General features: G+C 33.2%; 3 protein-coding genes across 3 annotated transcripts; 2 read left to right on the forward strand and 1 right to left on the reverse strand.

Annotated features, from left to right (window-relative positions):
• Positions 1-1,563: 1,563 nt before the first annotated feature.
• LOC129938920 (protein ARV1) lies at positions 1,564-2,681 on the reverse strand. The gene is made up of 5 exons (XM_056046754.1): positions 2,493-2,681; positions 2,283-2,402; positions 2,071-2,215; positions 1,771-2,004; positions 1,564-1,702 (listed from the first exon to the last, which is right to left on the reverse strand). The coding sequence occupies exons 1-5, from the start codon at positions 2,631-2,633 to the stop codon at positions 1,587-1,589; spliced, it is 756 nt and encodes a 251-aa protein (XP_055902729.1). The 5' UTR covers positions 2,634-2,681; the 3' UTR covers positions 1,564-1,586.
• Positions 2,682-13,013: 10,332 nt separating this feature from the next.
• LOC129938922 (V-type proton ATPase subunit e 2) lies at positions 13,014-13,843 on the forward strand. The gene is made up of 3 exons (XM_056046756.1): positions 13,014-13,250; positions 13,311-13,358; positions 13,433-13,843. Exons 1-3 carry the CDS (start codon positions 13,156-13,158, stop codon positions 13,551-13,553), a joined length of 264 nt encoding a protein of 87 aa, XP_055902731.1. The 5' UTR covers positions 13,014-13,155; the 3' UTR covers positions 13,554-13,843.
• A 2,236-nt stretch (positions 13,844-16,079) lies between these two features.
• Positions 16,080-16,466, forward strand: LOC129951152 (uncharacterized). The gene has a single exon (XM_056063176.1). It carries the CDS (start codon positions 16,080-16,082, stop codon positions 16,464-16,466), a length of 387 nt encoding a protein of 128 aa, XP_055919151.1.
• Positions 16,467-18,363: the final 1,897 nt, after the last annotated feature.

Genomic DNA, 18,363 nt, shown 5'->3' on the forward strand with positions numbered 1-18,363 from the left:
GGCCAGCTGCCAAAAAATTACCTTCCAATTGAGGCAACTTTAATAGAAAGCTGACTGGAAAGTTAGTCAAGAAAAATCAAGTCAAGTCTATCAAAATGACAGTTGATAATGTTGTTTCGTTCAACTGAAAGCTGAACTTTATTACTTTATGATTTATTTATTTACTGCACAACTTTATTTAATGCCTTCTGTAAAAGGCTTCCTTGTCATTTACTTTCAAAGAATGCAGTTGGCAGCAAATGAAGTCCCTTACGTTGGCTGAACCTGCCTGTTGTCATAGGTTCTCTTTCGAGCCCTTTCCATAACTGGATTTGTTTGACAATAATATTCACCATAAATGACAATATGGTCGAATAAGTATTTATAAGTGTCAGAAGTGAGAAAGAAGGCAAGAGTATTTCCTGCTCGAACAATAACGTCCAATATGCTTATTGACATCGTCTGATAACAATTTTAGTGCGAGGATATAAAGAAAAAAATCTTTGGATAGAATCTGATCGTACAATAAATTAACTTTAAGGTCATACTATTTATTATATTTGATTTGCTTATAAGAAACAAGGGCGACTTATGATCTTCAAATACTCTATGATCATTTAAAAATTGAATTACTGAAGTAAAATGTTCTCCTAATGTTAAGGGCGATACCATGTCGGGATAAGAATAAAGGCAATATTTTATATCCATGATTATTAACTTCAACAGGTTGTCGACAGAAAATTTGTGATGTTTTTGCAAACGTATGAACCTTATGTCAGTGCTTTCATCATATTTCATGAAATTTTTGAAAAACCTTCATAACATGTAAGATTTAATACATAAATCTGTAAGGAACGCTGAACCATTTATACTTAAACGGTTTATAACAGAAAAGGCCAAAACGATTTGAAATTAATTTAGTAACGAATCTGTCCTCTAAACAAGGCTGCAATATCCAGTTTTCGAAATAAATTAAAAAAATATAAAAGTATTCTAAAAAAACTAGAGGTATTTTTTTTTTAATTAGAACAAATAGTTAAAATCATAGTTTGGATTTTAAATCAAAACTTAAAATTAACTCTAAACGTATTTTTCAAAAGTATGAAAACATTAAATACAACGTTTATGAAGACTCATTCATAACTTATGAGAATGTCGAAAAACTAAGTAGCTATGCTGTATGCTTTGCCAAATCATCGTACAATTTATTCTTAAGAATTATGCTCCGTTTTATCGTAGATTTAAAAATACGGTTTTTGTTGTCTTCAACGTTTTAAATGAGGGTTATTTGAGAAGCCTGATGTTATAGAAAAATTATAGGATTATTAGATTCTTTTCTTTGTGGGGCAGAACATTTTAGCAACCAGTGCAATCAGCAACATTGTTTCATCAACGGTTCTTTCGGATTAACATAGTTTCAAAGTTCAACCACTTTAGTGATAAGTTGTTATATTACAAAAAATATGTGATAACAGCAAATTTAATGTCTGAATCACTGCCTAACCTCGGTTGATCTTCCGAAATCGGTGAAATGTGTTTGTACCATGTTTGTACATATGTAAATTAAATAATATAAAATTCCAGTTTTAATTTAAAATCATTTTTTTTTATTTAGAAATATTATTAATTGTATACATTGATATTCCAGCCTTAATGTATTTTTTTAATGCAAACAGTGTCAAGACTATAAGTGCGCTACGAGTTTTACTTAATCGACTGACAACTGAAAAAAAAGTACACACTCATTAATTAGCAGTTAATCAGCATAATAAACTCAAACGAGTTGCTTACCTGAATATAAAAATATTGAAGCCAGTAGATAGTGACCCATAACAAGGAAATAATGAACATTAGCACCGAATTCAGTTGTATTATCTCTCCAAATCATAATGGGTAGTAAAAAGAATTTTGAAAAGTTTGCAATTGTTATGCCTTTGTACATATTAATTGCCGATCGAAGATTGAAGAAATTCTTTTGCACAAAAACTGTGCAAGTGAATAACAATGTGAATAGTATGATGTTGTCTGAAATAAAAGTAAACCTTCCAAATTTAGCCTGTATTGTAATTCATTTAATAATATTATACCTACCAATAATGTTTTGGAGGCAACAGATGTAAAAGCCTTTTTCGTGTACCATGTCAACGTCATCGTCAAAGCCAATGTCTTGTCGTTTATGTCGGAACAATGCAAAAGACTCCAAGAGTAAGAGGACAAGAGATAATTTCCAATGAAGCTACAAGATTCAATTATTATTTTGTATCACATAACATTAAAGAGTAGGTCTTTTGTTTTGGACTTACCTTAAAATCCTGATTGAAGAGAATATGCCGAAAAGCTGTCTCTGATAGTAGAACAGAATCAATTAATATCACAACTGGTTCGAATTCTATGTACTTGTCAACTACTAAATTACATTTGTCCTGCAATTTGGATGAAGTTTAACAATTAGACTATTTTTTAAGGAATAAGCTTAAGCCTAAACTAATAATAATTTTTTAAATACTACTTACACAGCGAACTACTTTTACTGTTGTACTGAATTTTTTGTATAGTTCTTTAACAGATTGTCCACAGTTAATGCAAACATATTGTTTATTAACATTTTTATTTATTGGTAAAGTTTTGTTATGAAAGGAACTAAAAGAAGTCATTGCATTGATGAAAGAGGATGGTTTTACAAAATAAAACAAAATCACACAATATTTTTGTAAACAAAAAGCATATTCCGCAAATTAAATCATATGGTCATGGGGTACAGCAGTTTTAACGAAACGTTGTTAAAGGGTGCTCCTTTATTAAATTTGTATTTTTTAAGCGATGCTCACATTGAACTCATTTTGACATTTAGTCTTATTTTCTATCTTAACACAATGAGACGTCAAAGTGAGTTACCTTAAAGGAACTGTACACTTTTTCTTAAGAAAACTAGCAACTAGGAGCTTTCTTTTCTTTCAACACTATAGAGATCATTAAGATAATGATTTATAATTTTGACCAAGTTGATGTTTATGTTTGATTTGAGAACAATTAAGTGGTGATTCTCATCGGCTTTGTTGATCTTTTTGATGATTAAATGAAAACAATTTTCATTTGATTTTTCCCAACGTTTCGACGGTGATTGCCGTCTTCTTCAGGGGATGTCTTTATTCACATAAATGATAAGAGTGTTTATTAAATACATACGAATATTATGTAAAGCTTTCAAGTATGACTTACATTGATTTAAATATTACAAAAACATTAAAACAAAAATAATTTAAACAATTAAAACAATTAAAATTTAAAGCGCTTCCGACTTTGAAGACTTGTCACTGTTAAATGTAAACTGTTGAATTGTTTTTGTCTGAAACTAAGGAACAGTAAACGGCGGATATGTTTTGAGTGTCTTGTTTGCGGTTCATATTATTTTTGTTATTTATTATGTGAAGTGTTTCTAATGTATAGCGTTTGGATGTATGTTTCTCCGTTGCAAGAATTTGGACTCCTTCAAAGTCTGGTTGATGTCCTGTTTCGATGGTGTGGCATGCTAGTGCTGTCTTTTCCGGGTTTTTTTGGCGAATGTCTGATTTATGGTTAGCCATTCTTTGTCGAAGGAGTTGTTTAGTTGTGCCAATGTAGCAGAGATTGCATGGTTCGTCCGGTTTTCCTTTGCAGTTTATTTTGTAAACTACGTCTGAGCGGCGATCCTTGTCCGTTTTCGTCTTTAGGCATGTAAATAAAGATGCAATTGTCTGGTTTGACTTATATGCTAAGTTCACGTCAGAGTTGTTTTTGGCGACAACTTCTTTGAAATTTTCCGAGAGTTTGGGAACATACACAACACTTTTATAAACACCATTCTTCTCTTCCAACTTGTTTCCGGAAGAAACTTGATGTTTTTGACGAAGTATCAAGTTTCTTATGATTTTTATCGGAAAGCTATTGTCAATGAGTATTTGTGTTACTTTTTTCTCATTGTCGGAGTGGTATTTTGAGTCACTCAACGCAAAGACTTTATTTATGAGATTGGAAGCAGTGTTCATACGTATGTGTTTGGCTTGATTAGATCGGAAATTGACAAGTCTTCCAGATGCCGTATCCTTCTGATACCAGTCGAAAGACAGACGGTCGTTTTCCCGATAGATTTTAACGTCTAGGAATGTTATTGACTCACTTTCTTCCTTCTCTACGGTGAACTGGATCTTTTCGTTGAATTGGTTGAGGCATCGTAGCACATTATCAATTTCTTCTCTTTTAACAATCGCGAAAATATCATCAACGTATTTTGCTATAAACTTAGGTCTGTAGTTTAGTTTAAAACATTCTTCAAGCAAATAGTCTAAAACCAAGTCAGCAATCGTCGGGGAAAGAGGGTTTCCCATTGGCATACCATGTATTTGTTTGTACAAGTTGTCTTTAAATTGTAAATAGTTATTGTCCTTAATGCAAAAATTAAACAATTCGAGAAATTTGCTTTGGCTCAACCTTGTGTTTTGGCTTATAATTTCCCATTTACTTTTAATAATGTTGACTGCAAGTTGAACAGGAACATTAGTGAACAGAGAAACAGCGTCATAAGAAACCAAAACTTCATTTTTATCGATTGTTAAATCTTTCGCTTTGTACTTGAACTCTAACGAATTTTTAACTGAGTGGGAAGATTCTTTCGTGACACACTGTAATATGAACTCTCCAGGTTTCTTGGTAAAATATTACAGTGTGTCACGAAAGAATCTTCCCACTCAGTTAAAAATTCGTTAGAGTTCAAGTACAAAGCGAAAGATTTAACAATCGATAAAAATGAAGTTTTGGTTTCTTATGACGCTGTTTCTCTGTTCACTAATGTTCCTGTTCAACTTGCAGTCAACATTATTAAAAGTAAATGGGAAATTATAAGCCAAAACACAAGGTTGAGCCAAAGCAAATTTCTCGAATTGTTTAATTTTTGCATTAAGGACAATAACTATTTACAATTTAAAGACAACTTGTACAAACAAATACATGGTATGCCAATGGGAAACCCTCTTTCCCCGACGATTGCTGACTTGGTTTTAGACTATTTGCTTGAAGAATGTTTTAAACTAAACTACAGACCTAAGTTTATAGCAAAATACGTTGATGATATTTTCGCGATTGTTAAAAGAGAAGAAATTGATAATGTGCTACGATGCCTCAACCAATTCAACGAAAAGATCCAGTTCACCGTAGAGAAGGAAGAAAGTGAGTCAATAACATTCCTAGACGTTAAAATCTATCGGGAAAACGACCGTCTGTCTTTCGACTGGTATCAGAAGGATACGGCATCTGGAAGACTTGTCAATTTCCGATCTAATCAAGCCAAACACATACGTATGAACACTGCTTCCAATCTCATAAATAAAGTCTTTGCGTTGAGTGACTCAAAATACCACTCCGACAATGAGAAAAAAGTAACACAAATACTCATTGACAATAGCTTTCCGATAAAAATCATAAGAAACTTGATACTTCGTCAAAAACATCAAGTTTCTTCCGGAAACAAGTTGGAAGAGAAGAATGGTGTTTATAAAAGTGTTGTGTATGTTCCCAAACTCTCGGAAAATTTCAAAGAAGTTGTCGCCAAAAACAACTCTGACGTGAACTTAGCATATAAGTCAAACCAGACAATTGCATCTTTATTTACATGCCTAAAGACGAAAACGGACAAGGATCGCCGCTCAGACGTAGTTTACAAAATAAACTGCAAAGGAAAACCGGACGAACCATGCAATCTCTGCTACATTGGCACAACTAAACAACTCCTTCGACAAAGAATGGCTAACCATAAATCAGACATTCGCCAAAAAAACCCGGAAAAGACAGCACTAGCATGCCACACCATCGAAACAGGACATCAACCAGACTTTGAAGGAGTCCAAATTCTTGCAACGGAGAAACATACATCCAAACGCTATACATTAGAAACACTTCACATAATAAATAACAAAAATAATATGAACCGCAAACAAGACACTCAAAACATATCCGCCGTTTACTGTTCCTTAGTTTCAGACAAAAACAATTCAACAGTTTACATTTAACAGTGACAAGTCTTCAAAGTCGGAAGCGCTTTAAATTTTAATTGTTTTAATTGTTTAAATTATTTTTGTTTTAATGTTTTTGTAATATTTAAATCAATGTAAGTCATACTTGAAAGCTTTACATAATATTCGTATGTATTTAATAAACACTCTTATCATTTATGTGAATAAAGACATCCCCTGAAGAAGACGGCAATCACCGTCGAAACGTTGGGAAAAATCAAATGAAAATTGTTTTCATTTAATCATCAAAAAGATCAACAAAGCCGATGAGAATCACCACTTAATTGTTCTCAAATCAAACATGATCATTAAGATAGGAGAAAATATGTCGAGAACGGCTTATTAAAAAATAGCAACATTTTAAAATTTCAAGTTATTGCCTTGACTTTTAAAAATCTAGGCTTTCTGGAGTGGAATTATTTTAATAAATATGATTTAAAATCACGAAAATAAATATAAACCAGTATAAAAGTTTTCATACATGTTTTTTTTTTTATAATAAGCGCACACTCAAAGGGATATATAACACTTATTATGTAGACACAGTGTGAGCACTAGGAAAGGAAAAAAGAGTACACATTGGTTTTGAATTCCTGAATATTGCAATAGCTGGGAAAGACAGAGTGAGGCAAGGCATTCCACATTCGCATAGTACGGCTAAGGAACGAATCTCTGTACTTGACAGCACGACCGAAGTTGGGCTCGAGGCTATATTGATGAGCATTCCTAGAAGCGCGAGTATAACGGTTGAACTGTTTAAGGGGAGGAATGCAACTGGCTATTTTTCTAAAGCATAAACTATCAAAATAACGGTAAAAGAGGGTGAGACAAGATTACCAATCAATTTAAATACTCTACGTTTAATACTATCCAAGAGGCTTAAGTAAATTGCAGGAGCACCAGCCCAGATATGGGAGTTATACTCAAGCTTTGGATATAAATCTTGTAAATAACAGCCAGATCAGAGGGGGAGACAAATTTCTTGCATCGCCTTAGAAAACCCAAGCATCTTGCGGCATTTTTGGCGACATCGCGTATGTGATCGTTCCACAAAAGGTGGTTAGTGGTACACATACCGAGAATATCGAGATGTTTAGTCTCCTCGATGAAAGTGCCATTTATGGATAATGACAAGGGGGGTATATTGCATTTTCAAAGCATTAAATTCCACGTGGTTTCTTATTCCCCATGGTAAAATGCTGTCAAGGTCGAAATTTAATGAGATTATCATATGTTGTCGTTGCAGTTCCACATCCGAAAGCGAATATAAAAAGCTAAGAGTACTATCGTCAGTGAAACAATGTATTGGATTAGAAGTTGCAGACATGAGATCATTAATAACAATGAGAAAAAATGTTGGACATAGAACAGAACCCAGGGGCACACCAGCATTTATTTTGTGGTTTTCAGACTTGAATCCATCCAATACAACTTGTATTGAACGTTTCGAAAGGTAATTAGTAATCCAATGAAGGAGGGATTCATGAAAACTGAAAGCACGCATTTTCGATAAGAGAGCCTGATGCCAAACCCTATCAAATACTTTTGAAGTATCAAGTGCAATAATCTTACTTTTTCCAAATGAATGGTGAGATGAACCAACAGATCACCAGTTGACCTATTGCTACGTATTGTCGGTCATTAAGAAGCTTTCGATCTTCGAGATTTTTCTTGAGCTGATAATTAATCAGCGTTTCCATTAACTTGGAAAGAAGGGAAGTAAGTGCAATCAGTCGGTCGGTAATTAGACAGTGATGAAGATTCGCCTTTTTTGGGAAAAGGCTGGACAAATGCGGTTTTCCATCCGCTCGCAACGAGACCTGATTAGAAGGACAGATGAAAATTCTTACGCAGTGGTTTTAACAGGGTTGAAGAACACCTCTTCAGAACAATAGCGGGGATACCATCAGGACAAGCGGATTTATGTATATTAAGATCTTTTAGGACTCTCGCTACAGTACGAGCGCGAAAAAACATTTGCCCCATAGAATCACTAACTCGCTCAAGTACAGGTGGAGTCATAACAATCACTGGCATCGCTGAATTGGCAGCGAACTACCTAGCAAAAGATTTACTTTCCCTAAAGAGCTAACAAATGGAGTGTCATTCACAACGAGCCCCGATGTAATGGTTGGGCTCATCAGAAGATGACAATTAAACCGAGATTCCATATTATCCGAGCTACATAGTTTTAAGTATTTTGGTTAAATTTGACAAGTTTTTGCAATAAACGTTGAATAATCGAATATTTTTTTAAGAAAAGCCACTAGATGTTAGTTTTTTTAACTGTACAGAAAAAGGTTTATAATTGACTATGGAAAAAAATTTCAGTTAACTGGCTCCCAACATGGCTACTTCACCATATTCCTCCTATACAATTTTGCATAACAAGTTTAAAAGTTGACTGCTATATTTCCTTTTGCTTAATGATCACAAATTGCATAATGGGCTTGAGCCGATTGTGGATTATTGACTTGGACCTTATTTTCTACCTGACCCAAACGAAAAAGGTCATAAAGCATAAAATAACAAGACCTTTGCGTCCTCTTGCGATTAGATTTTCAAAGAAAAAAAAAACCACCAAGAAATGTTTGATGCAAAAATGAAACTATTTTTTTGGTTTGTTGGCCAAACAAAATATTAATAGTAGCTCACTCCTTCAAATTATGGTCAAATCACACCACAATCCTTAAAACCAAATAGTGATATGCTGGGTTGGCTACGAAAGACCGCATATTAAAATCTTGTTAACAAAACTAAAATCTCGGAGACTAAAATCTTGTTTTTTAGAATCTCGCAATCGAAAAATCTCACTTCTGCAAATCCCGGAATTTAAAAATATCGCAGACTAAAATCCCGAAATTTTAAATGCGAGATTTCAAATTTCAGGATTATAGTTTATCAGACTTATTGCAGCATAAAACAAAACGGGACTAACGATTAATTTTCATTTTAATTTATTGCTTTAATTGATATAAGATATGATAAGCCAAGCAATAAACAAACTGTTAAAATGAATACAAGAGAGATTACTCTTTCAATCGATGATTCAAGCTGAGCATGAAATCAAAGTGCAACTTAATATGAATATTTAGTTTAGTTTAGTTTATTCATCAAATAGATTACAGTTAATCTCTTAGACTATGATAAAAGTACATAATTTAATTGTTGGTGGGAAATATGTATTTAATACACAAACGACTATTACAAATAGAATGTTTTATTGTCTACATTAAATAAAAACATATTTAATTACAATTAGGAACAAATTATTCAAATATTATTTAATACAAGAGATTTGAACATGTTTCTTGAACAATTAGAATAAAAATCAATCCTGCTACAAATTAAATTAGCCTCCCTGATACAACGGGAAATAGGTTCATTTCGACCATAATTGCTACGATGAAACTGTTCATAAATAAGAAATCGACAACGTATTGTTCTTGATGGAGCAATTCCTCCAGTTACTAATGATAGTAACGGGGGACAATTAATATGATACGTTATGATGTCTCTAATAAACATCACTGAAAAGTATACTCTACGATCTTGAAGAGATTGTATTCCAAACAGCAAACACCGAACACTATAGAACGGTCTTGGAATCCTCCATTTCAACTTAAAGAAAGCATATCTAGTAAAATTCTTTTGAACTCTCTCAATTCTATCCCTTGAATTATTATAATAAGGATTCCAGACTATGCTGCAATACTCTAGAACCGACCTTACAAAAGAATTATATAGTGATTTTAATGTATAGGGATCTGAAAATTCTCTGGTGTTTCTTTTGACAAAACCAAGCATTTGACTAGCTTTATTAATCATATAGTCGTAGTGAGGTAAAAATGACAAATTGGTATCTAAGATAACTCCTAGGTCTTTCTTTGTTCTCACTCTTTCTAGTTTTATGTGTTTGATGTTATAAACAAACAAAATTGGGTTGTAATTCCTAACACACGACAAGACTTGACATTTAGAAATATTAAGAAGAAGGTGATTCCGTTGGCACCAATCATCTAATCTTGTTAGATCCTTCAAAAGGAGCGAACAATCAGATTCACTGCTTATTTTACGATAAAGTTTTAGATCATCCGCAAAAAGAAAGCAATTCGAATCATTAAATACATTAGGTATGTCATTTACAAATAACAAAAACAGTAATGGCCCTAAATGACTTCCTTGAGGAACCCCTGATGGAACAAAGATGTCATATGAGAACGAGCAATCTATTTTTACTTTTTGAATTCTACCTGTCAAGTATGATTTTAGCCACTTCAATAACGAAGAGTGAATACCTAGGGAAGTTAATTTATGAAGTAAGACGTTATGATTAATTCTATCGAATGCTTTCGCAAAATCTGTGAAAATAATATCCGTTTGACACATCATTTCCATATTTGATATGATATCGTGAGCCAATAAAGCTAAGTTTGTCGCAGTTGATTTACCTGAAACAAATCCATGTTGGAAAACTGATATGTGGCTACGAAACAAAACTGACAATTTGTTACAAACTAGCTTCTCGAATATTTTTGGTATTGCAGAAATTTTACATATTGGCCTATAATTAGTAATTTCCTGCCTTGACCCCGATTTAAAAATTGGAGACAAAAACGAAATTTTCCACTTATCCAAAAAATTTCCTTCTGCAAGTGAAAGATTAAAAATTATAGCAAGTGGTTCAGCTAACGCAATTGCACAATTTTTTAAAAGACAAGCAGGAATCCCATCGGGTCCTTCACTTTTATTGGCATCTAATCCAGACAGGGCCTCTTCAATTTCTTTACGACTTAAGTTCACCGAGCATAAAGAGCATAGCTCGAAATCTATATGTTTCCTAGGCTTGGGAATATATTAAGCTACCTATATGAATCGTACAGTTTTTTTTAATTTAATTTGGTTAAAAACAATGTTTGTTGTTTGTAATAAAAAATATAATCGTTTAATTTTGTGTCAAATAAATGCAAAAAATAGGATAGGGATTTTGTAATGCGAGATTTCGATAGTGTAAGATTTGTTGAAACTAGCGAAATTTTCGGAAAAAATGAGTGATTTTGTGTTTCGAGATTTTGAAAATGCGAGATTTGAAAATAAGTTATTTTGGGAATGCCAGATTTCGTTATGTGAATTTTTTTCAAATTTGCGAGATTTCGTTAAAAGTGATTTTGGTCTGCGGTCAAAGGTAGTGCTCCCTTATATGCTGACAATAGGGAGGCTTTTCAACGATAATTTTTCCCAAGTTAACACTAGAAGTACTTTATTTCAAAAGTTTATCCAATTACTGTGATACGCTTATGAATGATGATTGACAATATCAATGGGAGAACTAACGTGATGTTAAAGGGGCATTTGTGAATAGGCAGCTTAGCGGTCAATAAGTGTTAAACATGCTGACATCAAGAAAAGACCTACAACACCGAAGTCTCTTCAAAACTTCACTATAGACATATCTAACATTGAAGTAGTTAGGGATTTTTTCTACAAAAGCTCTGCTATGAACAGAAAACAACACCAGCGCTGAGATCAAACAAAGAATAATTTTTGGTAACCGCTTTTATTTTGGGCTAAGAAAGCAATTCAAAGTCCTCTCTCGAGCGACCAAAGTGTAGCTATATAGGACCCTCATCATCCCTGTATTACTATATGAAGCAGAAGCATGGACTAAGACAAAAGCGGATAAAAGCACCTTGGGTCGTTCGACAGAAAATTTCTTCGCGTGATCTATCGTCGTATAGAAAGTGAATGGAGGGGAAGATGGAACGACAAGCTGCGGGCTTTGTTCCGGAACGTCCTCAAAGTCATGTCTACAGAAAAGCGCAGTAGAGCAAGACCACGGATTAGATTGCGTGTACAGATGGAAAGTGACTACGCCCAACTTGCACAATTGTAGATATCTAGGTAGGGACTGAGCTAGATGGATAAACTGCCACTTTCAGTAAGTAAGAGAGTAATATTTACTTATCCAATGTCAGAAGTGACGGTTGCCCAAATAAGGTTTTTTTTTATTATTATGTCTAAAATAAATCTTAGTTTCTAGCTCACCTTTGAAATATCCCTTTCAATATAACTTATGTGGTTTTCCATGGGTGTATTTAGAGTTCCGTCAATATAAGATTTTTTTTTTTCCTGATGCATGGACCACGATTGAAATTGTTTTTTGTCATTGTATCAGTATAACTTCTTATTTGTGTTAATGAGTGCGGTAGAGCTGTCAAACTTGCAGCTAAGCATGTTTTAAATTGAATTACAATTATTGCAAAAATTAATCAATTTTTTTTGTCGAATTGAATGCAAAATTAAGGAAAATTTGTGTTTTGGCAGATCTAGATCTAAAATAACTTGATTAATTGTATCCATGCAAAACCATATTATTTATTGTATAAATACCATCAAACATTATTTTAGTAATATTACAGGAGCAAACATTAGGTAAATGTCAAAATTAATCGGTTTCACAAAAGTTAAATAAAAATAACAGCATGTGAACTCATGTGCTGAAAATTGATTTTATAGTAACTTTTCATTACTGCAGAACAAATTTCCTTCTAATTGTTCTTACAGTTAATTAAGGGTCTCAATAGAACATGTTTTAAGTCGAGGAAACACCTTTAAGTCATAAAACAAATATTTTCTTTTTCATATGTAACCCAACTTTTTTTGTATTTCGTTTTTTATAACAAGTTTTTTTGAATTGATAGTACGGCGTACTAACAGCTATATAGTGCTTCGAAATTCGTGCTGCGCTAATGAAAAGTTAAGTTTTTATTTTCTATGCTAAGTTTTAACCCAAATTGCAGTATATTGGTAATAAATTTTTATTTTTATTCTTGATCTGTGTTTCTCTCTCCTGACTAAAACTAAGTGGGATTGGTGTACTCGGCTTAACCAACTTGTCATTGCAATCCCACCCTTAACTGTCACCATATTTCGTTAAAACCGCTGAATTCGATGACGTTTTCGTTAAATTGATTTTTTGCCTATTTTATAAAATGTCAGTCATGTGACAACTTTTTCACTGAACATCAAGAACAAGTTTCAATTTTTATTTTTCTTCACGTAGAAACTAGATTTCCGTGAAGTTTTTCAGTTTTTTCTCCCCACAGTATTACACTATATTTCGTTTACAAAAATGGCTGCTGCATTTCTACCACCCTCATTAATTACAGTAATCTGGGGATTCATTGGAATTGTGTGTCCTTTGTTCGCCAAGGGACCAAATAAAGGGTGAGACCACCTCCAAAAATGACTCAATTGGACAAAATTTTATATTTTTCTTATCCACAGAATAATTCAGTGTTGTCTTATGTTAACTGCAGCCTGTTGTTGGTTATTGTAAGTATACCTTCTTCTAATTTTTTGAAACATTTTTTTTCCTTTAAAAACTAAATTATTATTAAAATTTGTAGCTGGTTGTGCTGTTACATGACCCAAATGAACCCACTTATTGGACCCAACCTTAGTCGTCATTCAATTTTAATCATTGCCAAAGAATGGGGAAATGAAATTACCAATACCACAACAACCTAAAGGGAACAAAAACCTCCTAAAAGGATAATCATTTAATTGTAAAAATTTATATTGTTATACTGTTAATTCTTCTATTTCTTCTGTATTTTTTTGTATGCTACTTGGTCCAAAACTTTTTAAATGTTGTATTCAATGTGCCTTTAACTAAAACAAACAAAAACAAAATAACCATACGGACAAAAATAATATGAAACACACAAAACAAAATGTTAAAATACCTTTTCTGAGAATATTTTCTATACAGTAATATATTTACAGTTTACAAATATATATACCTATTTTGCTTAAGACATTAATTGTTGATTTATTAAAAAATAAAACAAAATAAAAGATGTACCTATAAAATACCTTAAAAAAAAGAAGACAAATAAAAGAAACAAAATCAAACTAACTTGTGATCTTGTAAGAGTTGAGGTAGGAAGGGATCTACTGTGACTTTGAGAGCATAAATGGCGTCATTTCGGTCAGCTGATTATATTTGTTTAGATAAGTGCCTAGGTTCCTCGTGATGTCTCTGTTGAAACAGTCTTGATATGGGATTAGTATGAAATGATAAATATCGAATTATATTGGTTTCATTTATAATGAACATGCTATTAACGCTTGAAGGTACATTAAGTTTATTTTCATCTGTATTTAGCTTGAATTGGAACCATCACGATGAGATGTACCCGTATTTGGCTGTTAGACTTTTAAAAGGTGGGCGTCAATCATGAAGGAATATTTAGAGTTCCGGACTTGGCTATGTAAAGAAACAATGCGCCTGCTTGGAGGTAAAAGTCATTAAATAACAAAATCAAAATTTTGCAGGAGAGCAAAAAATCGGGAATACGCCCAATAGTTAAATAGTAAACTTCCTCATTCTCTGATTTGAATTTATAGCAGTTATGTTCACTTAGTGACTTTTCATACTTATGGAAAATGAAAGTTAAGAATTTGAAAGGTTTTAAAATAATTGAGGCAATGAGAGCAGTAGTGGCGTAATCCTCATTTTTTCAATTTTGAGTTTATTACACTAACATGACCAAAATTAAATTTTCTTTGCATGCAGAAGTGGCGTAGCTCATATTTGTTCAAAAAACCTACTCAATATTGTTGAAACATTGTCACTGCACGCAATTTTTCGTAGGACAGAAATGGCGTAACCCGCTTTCGCCACTTCTGCATTATGTATTTCGTTTTTAAATTAATCAATTCCAAACACACGCTATTTCTGCACCAAAATTGTACAGTAAGCGAAATCAAACATGAACTGCGTCTTAGAAAAGCGGAATCGGCTAGAAATGGCATAAGAGATGATGCAGCAAAAGCAAACGAATCTAAAGACACTTCCGTAATTGCATTTAATCTTATGAAAACCTTGCGAACTCCAGTCATTTCAAGGGGTGTGTGCTATTATAAGAGACAGCTTTGGACAAATTGTCTAGGTATCCATCCAGGAACAAAGCTTACATGTATATTTGAGATGAGTCGGTTGGATTAAGCGGTCCCCAAGAAATTGGCAGCTGCTTATTGCATTATATTAAACATTTTGTGAGTACCTCAAATTTAATTATGTACACAGACCAGTGTGGTGGGCAAAATAGGAATATTAAGATGTCCGTTTTTTGCCAATAGATTGTTTCGCATAGTGACTATCTTGTAAATAAAATTGATCACAAATTTCTATTGAGTAGCCACTCTTACTTACCTTGTGATCAAGACTTTAGTCTTATAGAAAAACAAAAGAGGTATTTAAAAGACATTTTTGGCCCTATGGACTGGTTATAGCAGCAGCAAGAAAGAAGGATCCATTTAAAATTATTGTTATGGATGGATCTGTGATAAATTTAAACAAATCCAAAGATTAATTTTAATAAAGGCAAAGCGGAATGGCTTAAGATTCAATGGCTACAAGTACAGCAATAACGAAGACGTGCTTTTTGAAACTGTGATATTAAAAATAGAACATCTAAAATAATCACAGATCTCTAAAGGAAATGCCGTAAGTGAAGCGAAAAAGAAAGATTTACTCGACTTACTAAATTGTATTCCCCTGAGTTACCAGGACTTTTATAAGAACTTGACAACTGTTTCTACAGACAGAGACGTTAGCTTAGTTGCATACACTACCGGTCAAAAGTTTGAGACCACCTTCAAAGGGTTGCTTTATTTGTCCCTGGCGCCTGGGTTTATGAATGAATATAGGATTTTTTTACCTGCATTGTTAACTTAGACCATTTATAAAAGGTGCAAGTGAAAAAACTCCAGATATTAATCCTTTTCTGTAAATTATGAGGAGTTTTGTGAAAAAAGGTAAAAAAAACAGCATTTGGTTTTTGGTTTCTATTTGGATTTTTTATAGTTTTTATTTTTATGACTTCTTACATTCAATTTGGAATTTTTTTATGACTGGGGTAATATTAAAGAGTAAAAAAAATGTAAAATTTTAATACCTACATATTCAGGATTTTGTATTTAATGCTCGGTTTGATCCAATTTAAATTTATTTGAGACTGATCTTCTCCAGTAAACAAAGTTCGCATTATGGGAAAAGTTAAGGAATTAACTATTGAAACTCGATCTGCGATCATGACCCTTATTGAAGAAGGCTATTTGCAAAGAGAAATCGCCATAAAACTGAAGATATCCAAAGGAGCAGTTCACAGGACCATACAGCGTTACTCTAGTACCGGCGGTTTTAAGGATAAACCGAGTTCAGGACGACCTAGAGTTAAGACGAAAACCGAAGATCTGCATATCATCACCATAAGCAAGCGTTCTAGGAAGAAAACAGCACAAGAAATACGCACCCAGATCAATGAAATCCGCGAAGAACCATTATCTGTATCAACGATACAACGAAGGCTAAGGCATGCTGGACTTTTTGGGAGCGTTGGAGTGCGGAAACCATTTGTACGACCCCAAAACTAGATCAAACGGTTGGAATGGGCCAAAACCCATAAGGATTGGAAAGATAAAGACTTCAACAGAGTCTTATGGAGCGATGAGTCAGGCGCAGTGCTGAATAGAAGATGCTACCAGACTGTTTGGTCTCAACTGTAAAGCATGGAGGCGGTTCAGTAATGGTGTGGGGATGTTTTTCCTTCAATGGAGGAGGAGATCTTACACGAGTGATCGGAAGAATGGATAAAGAAGTCAATAAAACGATATTGGAAGACCACGTTTTGGTATCTGAACTCCGATTAATGGGTGAAGGTTTTGTATTCCAGCAAGGCAATGACCCGAAACACACTTCAAAATTTTGCCGGGATACCTGAAACAAAAAGAAGATGAGGAAATTCTAAAAGTAATGGTATGGCCACCGCCCGCAGTCTTCAGATATTAACCCCATTGAGCTCTTATGAAAAGAGCTTGACAGAAATGCCCGGAATCACCACATAACATCGGAATCTGCTCTTTGGGAAACTCTACAAAATTGCTGGAATAATATTCCATCAAGAAAAAATACAAAACCTTGTAAGAAGATTGCCCAGAATTGTAAAAAAAATTATTGAATTTAAAGGAGGGTTTTTTTGATGAAAACTCAGTTTAGAGCTTTTATTTTTTTTTTAAATAAATAATTTATGTTTAGTACAAAAATAGTTTATATTTTTCTATCATTTACAACTAGACATGCTCTTCACTTTTTTCACGTATTAACTTTTTTCCTAAAACTTCAGTTTAGGGGTTAAAACTCGATATTTCCCAAATTTCAGAGGTGGTCTCAAACTTTTAATAATGAAAAGTGATAGTTTCATAGCAGTTTTAACTCATAACTTGTTACAATTTTGTGCTTAGAAATTTATAATAAAAAAATGTAATAACTAAAATAAAGTAAATCACACATTTAAAGACAAGATTAGAATCTAAAATAAGAGATATTCCTCCAGACATTTCATAGCTGAAGTTTATTAGCCATTTTTTAAAATAGGAAACCAATAATAAACAAATGTTTTTCTTTAATTTCTTTAACCGTTATTTTCTCAATTATTACAATTTGGGGTTACGCTTCTTCTGCTCTCAATGCCTCAATTCAGGAAAACAGGTGTTTGAAGCTTTACTATTAATAATAAAGCTATTTTAAATAAATATTATTTTCATAAAAAGTTTCTACTACAATATTGACATTTGCTTCAGGTAATTGCCTCTTGCTATTTCTTCCAAAAATATTTATCTTTTCCTTCCTTTAAACATGAAAAGAGAAAGTTCTTCTATTCATATCCTACATTTTTTTTCCAATACACTCAGAAGATGTTTTAAATTGTAAAAGTCTAATTTACCATCTTTTTCATAATTCCGCAATGGAACTTACTAAACATTTCGAAATTCTCGGCATTTGTATCACCAACCACCTGTTGTGGAACTTTCACATCGCCGATGCCACCAAAAATGTAGCAAAGTATTTAGGTTACGTAAGACAAAGACCGCTCCCCTTGATCTAAGTATTTTACTGAGTCTTGGATAGTGTTCAAAGAAGACTATTTAAAACTATTAGGGACAATAACGTCGCTTGAATACCTTTATAATGTCCTTGGCTTACTCTGTTTTCTATAGAAAGCTATCGGAAACAAAAGGAGAATGGACATTTTGGTCTTCCTACTGCCCACAAATGAGATTTATATATCATGCGGTTTAGAAAATGCTTGGTTTAGCGATAATCAAAATTATGATTCGCAAAAGGTTACCCTTAAAATGAAAGTGTTCGTCAGTTTTAACAAACTTACTAGGCCCTAAAATAATGGAACATTTATACCAATGGCCAACCATATCGATTATTATTATGATTGGCGAACATTTCGCTTAACAATAAGAACATCGTTTTTTATTA

The sequence above is a fragment of the Eupeodes corollae genome, chromosome 1 (assembly GCF_945859685.1).
Source record: "Eupeodes corollae chromosome 1, idEupCoro1.1, whole genome shotgun sequence".
Lineage (NCBI taxonomy): Eukaryota > Metazoa > Arthropoda > Insecta > Diptera > Syrphidae > Eupeodes > Eupeodes corollae.

Bases quoted from the DNA above. Each gene is read 5' to 3' on its own strand.
- LOC129938920 (XM_056046754.1), bottom strand. From the start codon at position 2,633: ATGACTTCTTTTAGTTCCTTTCATAACAAAACTTTACCAATAAATAAA. The intron at 2,403-2,492 runs GTAAGTAGTATT...TCCAAATTGCAG, and splicing joins CAGTAAAAGTAGTTCGCTGT to GACAAATGTAATTTAGTAGT. The intron at 1,703-1,770 runs GTAAGCAACTCG...CTTTTTTTTCAG, and splicing joins TTCAATATTTTTATATTCAG to TTGTCAGTCGATTAAGTAAA.
- LOC129938922 (XM_056046756.1), top strand. From the start codon at position 13,156: ATGGCTGCTGCATTTCTACCACCCTCATTAATTACAGTAATCTGGGGA. The intron at 13,251-13,310 runs GTGAGACCACCT...TCTTATCCACAG, and splicing joins GCCAAGGGACCAAATAAAGG to AATAATTCAGTGTTGTCTTA. The intron at 13,359-13,432 runs GTAAGTATACCT...TAAAATTTGTAG, and splicing joins GCAGCCTGTTGTTGGTTATT to CTGGTTGTGCTGTTACATGA.
- LOC129951152 (XM_056063176.1), top strand. From the start codon at position 16,080: ATGGGAAAAGTTAAGGAATTAACTATTGAAACTCGATCTGCGATCATG.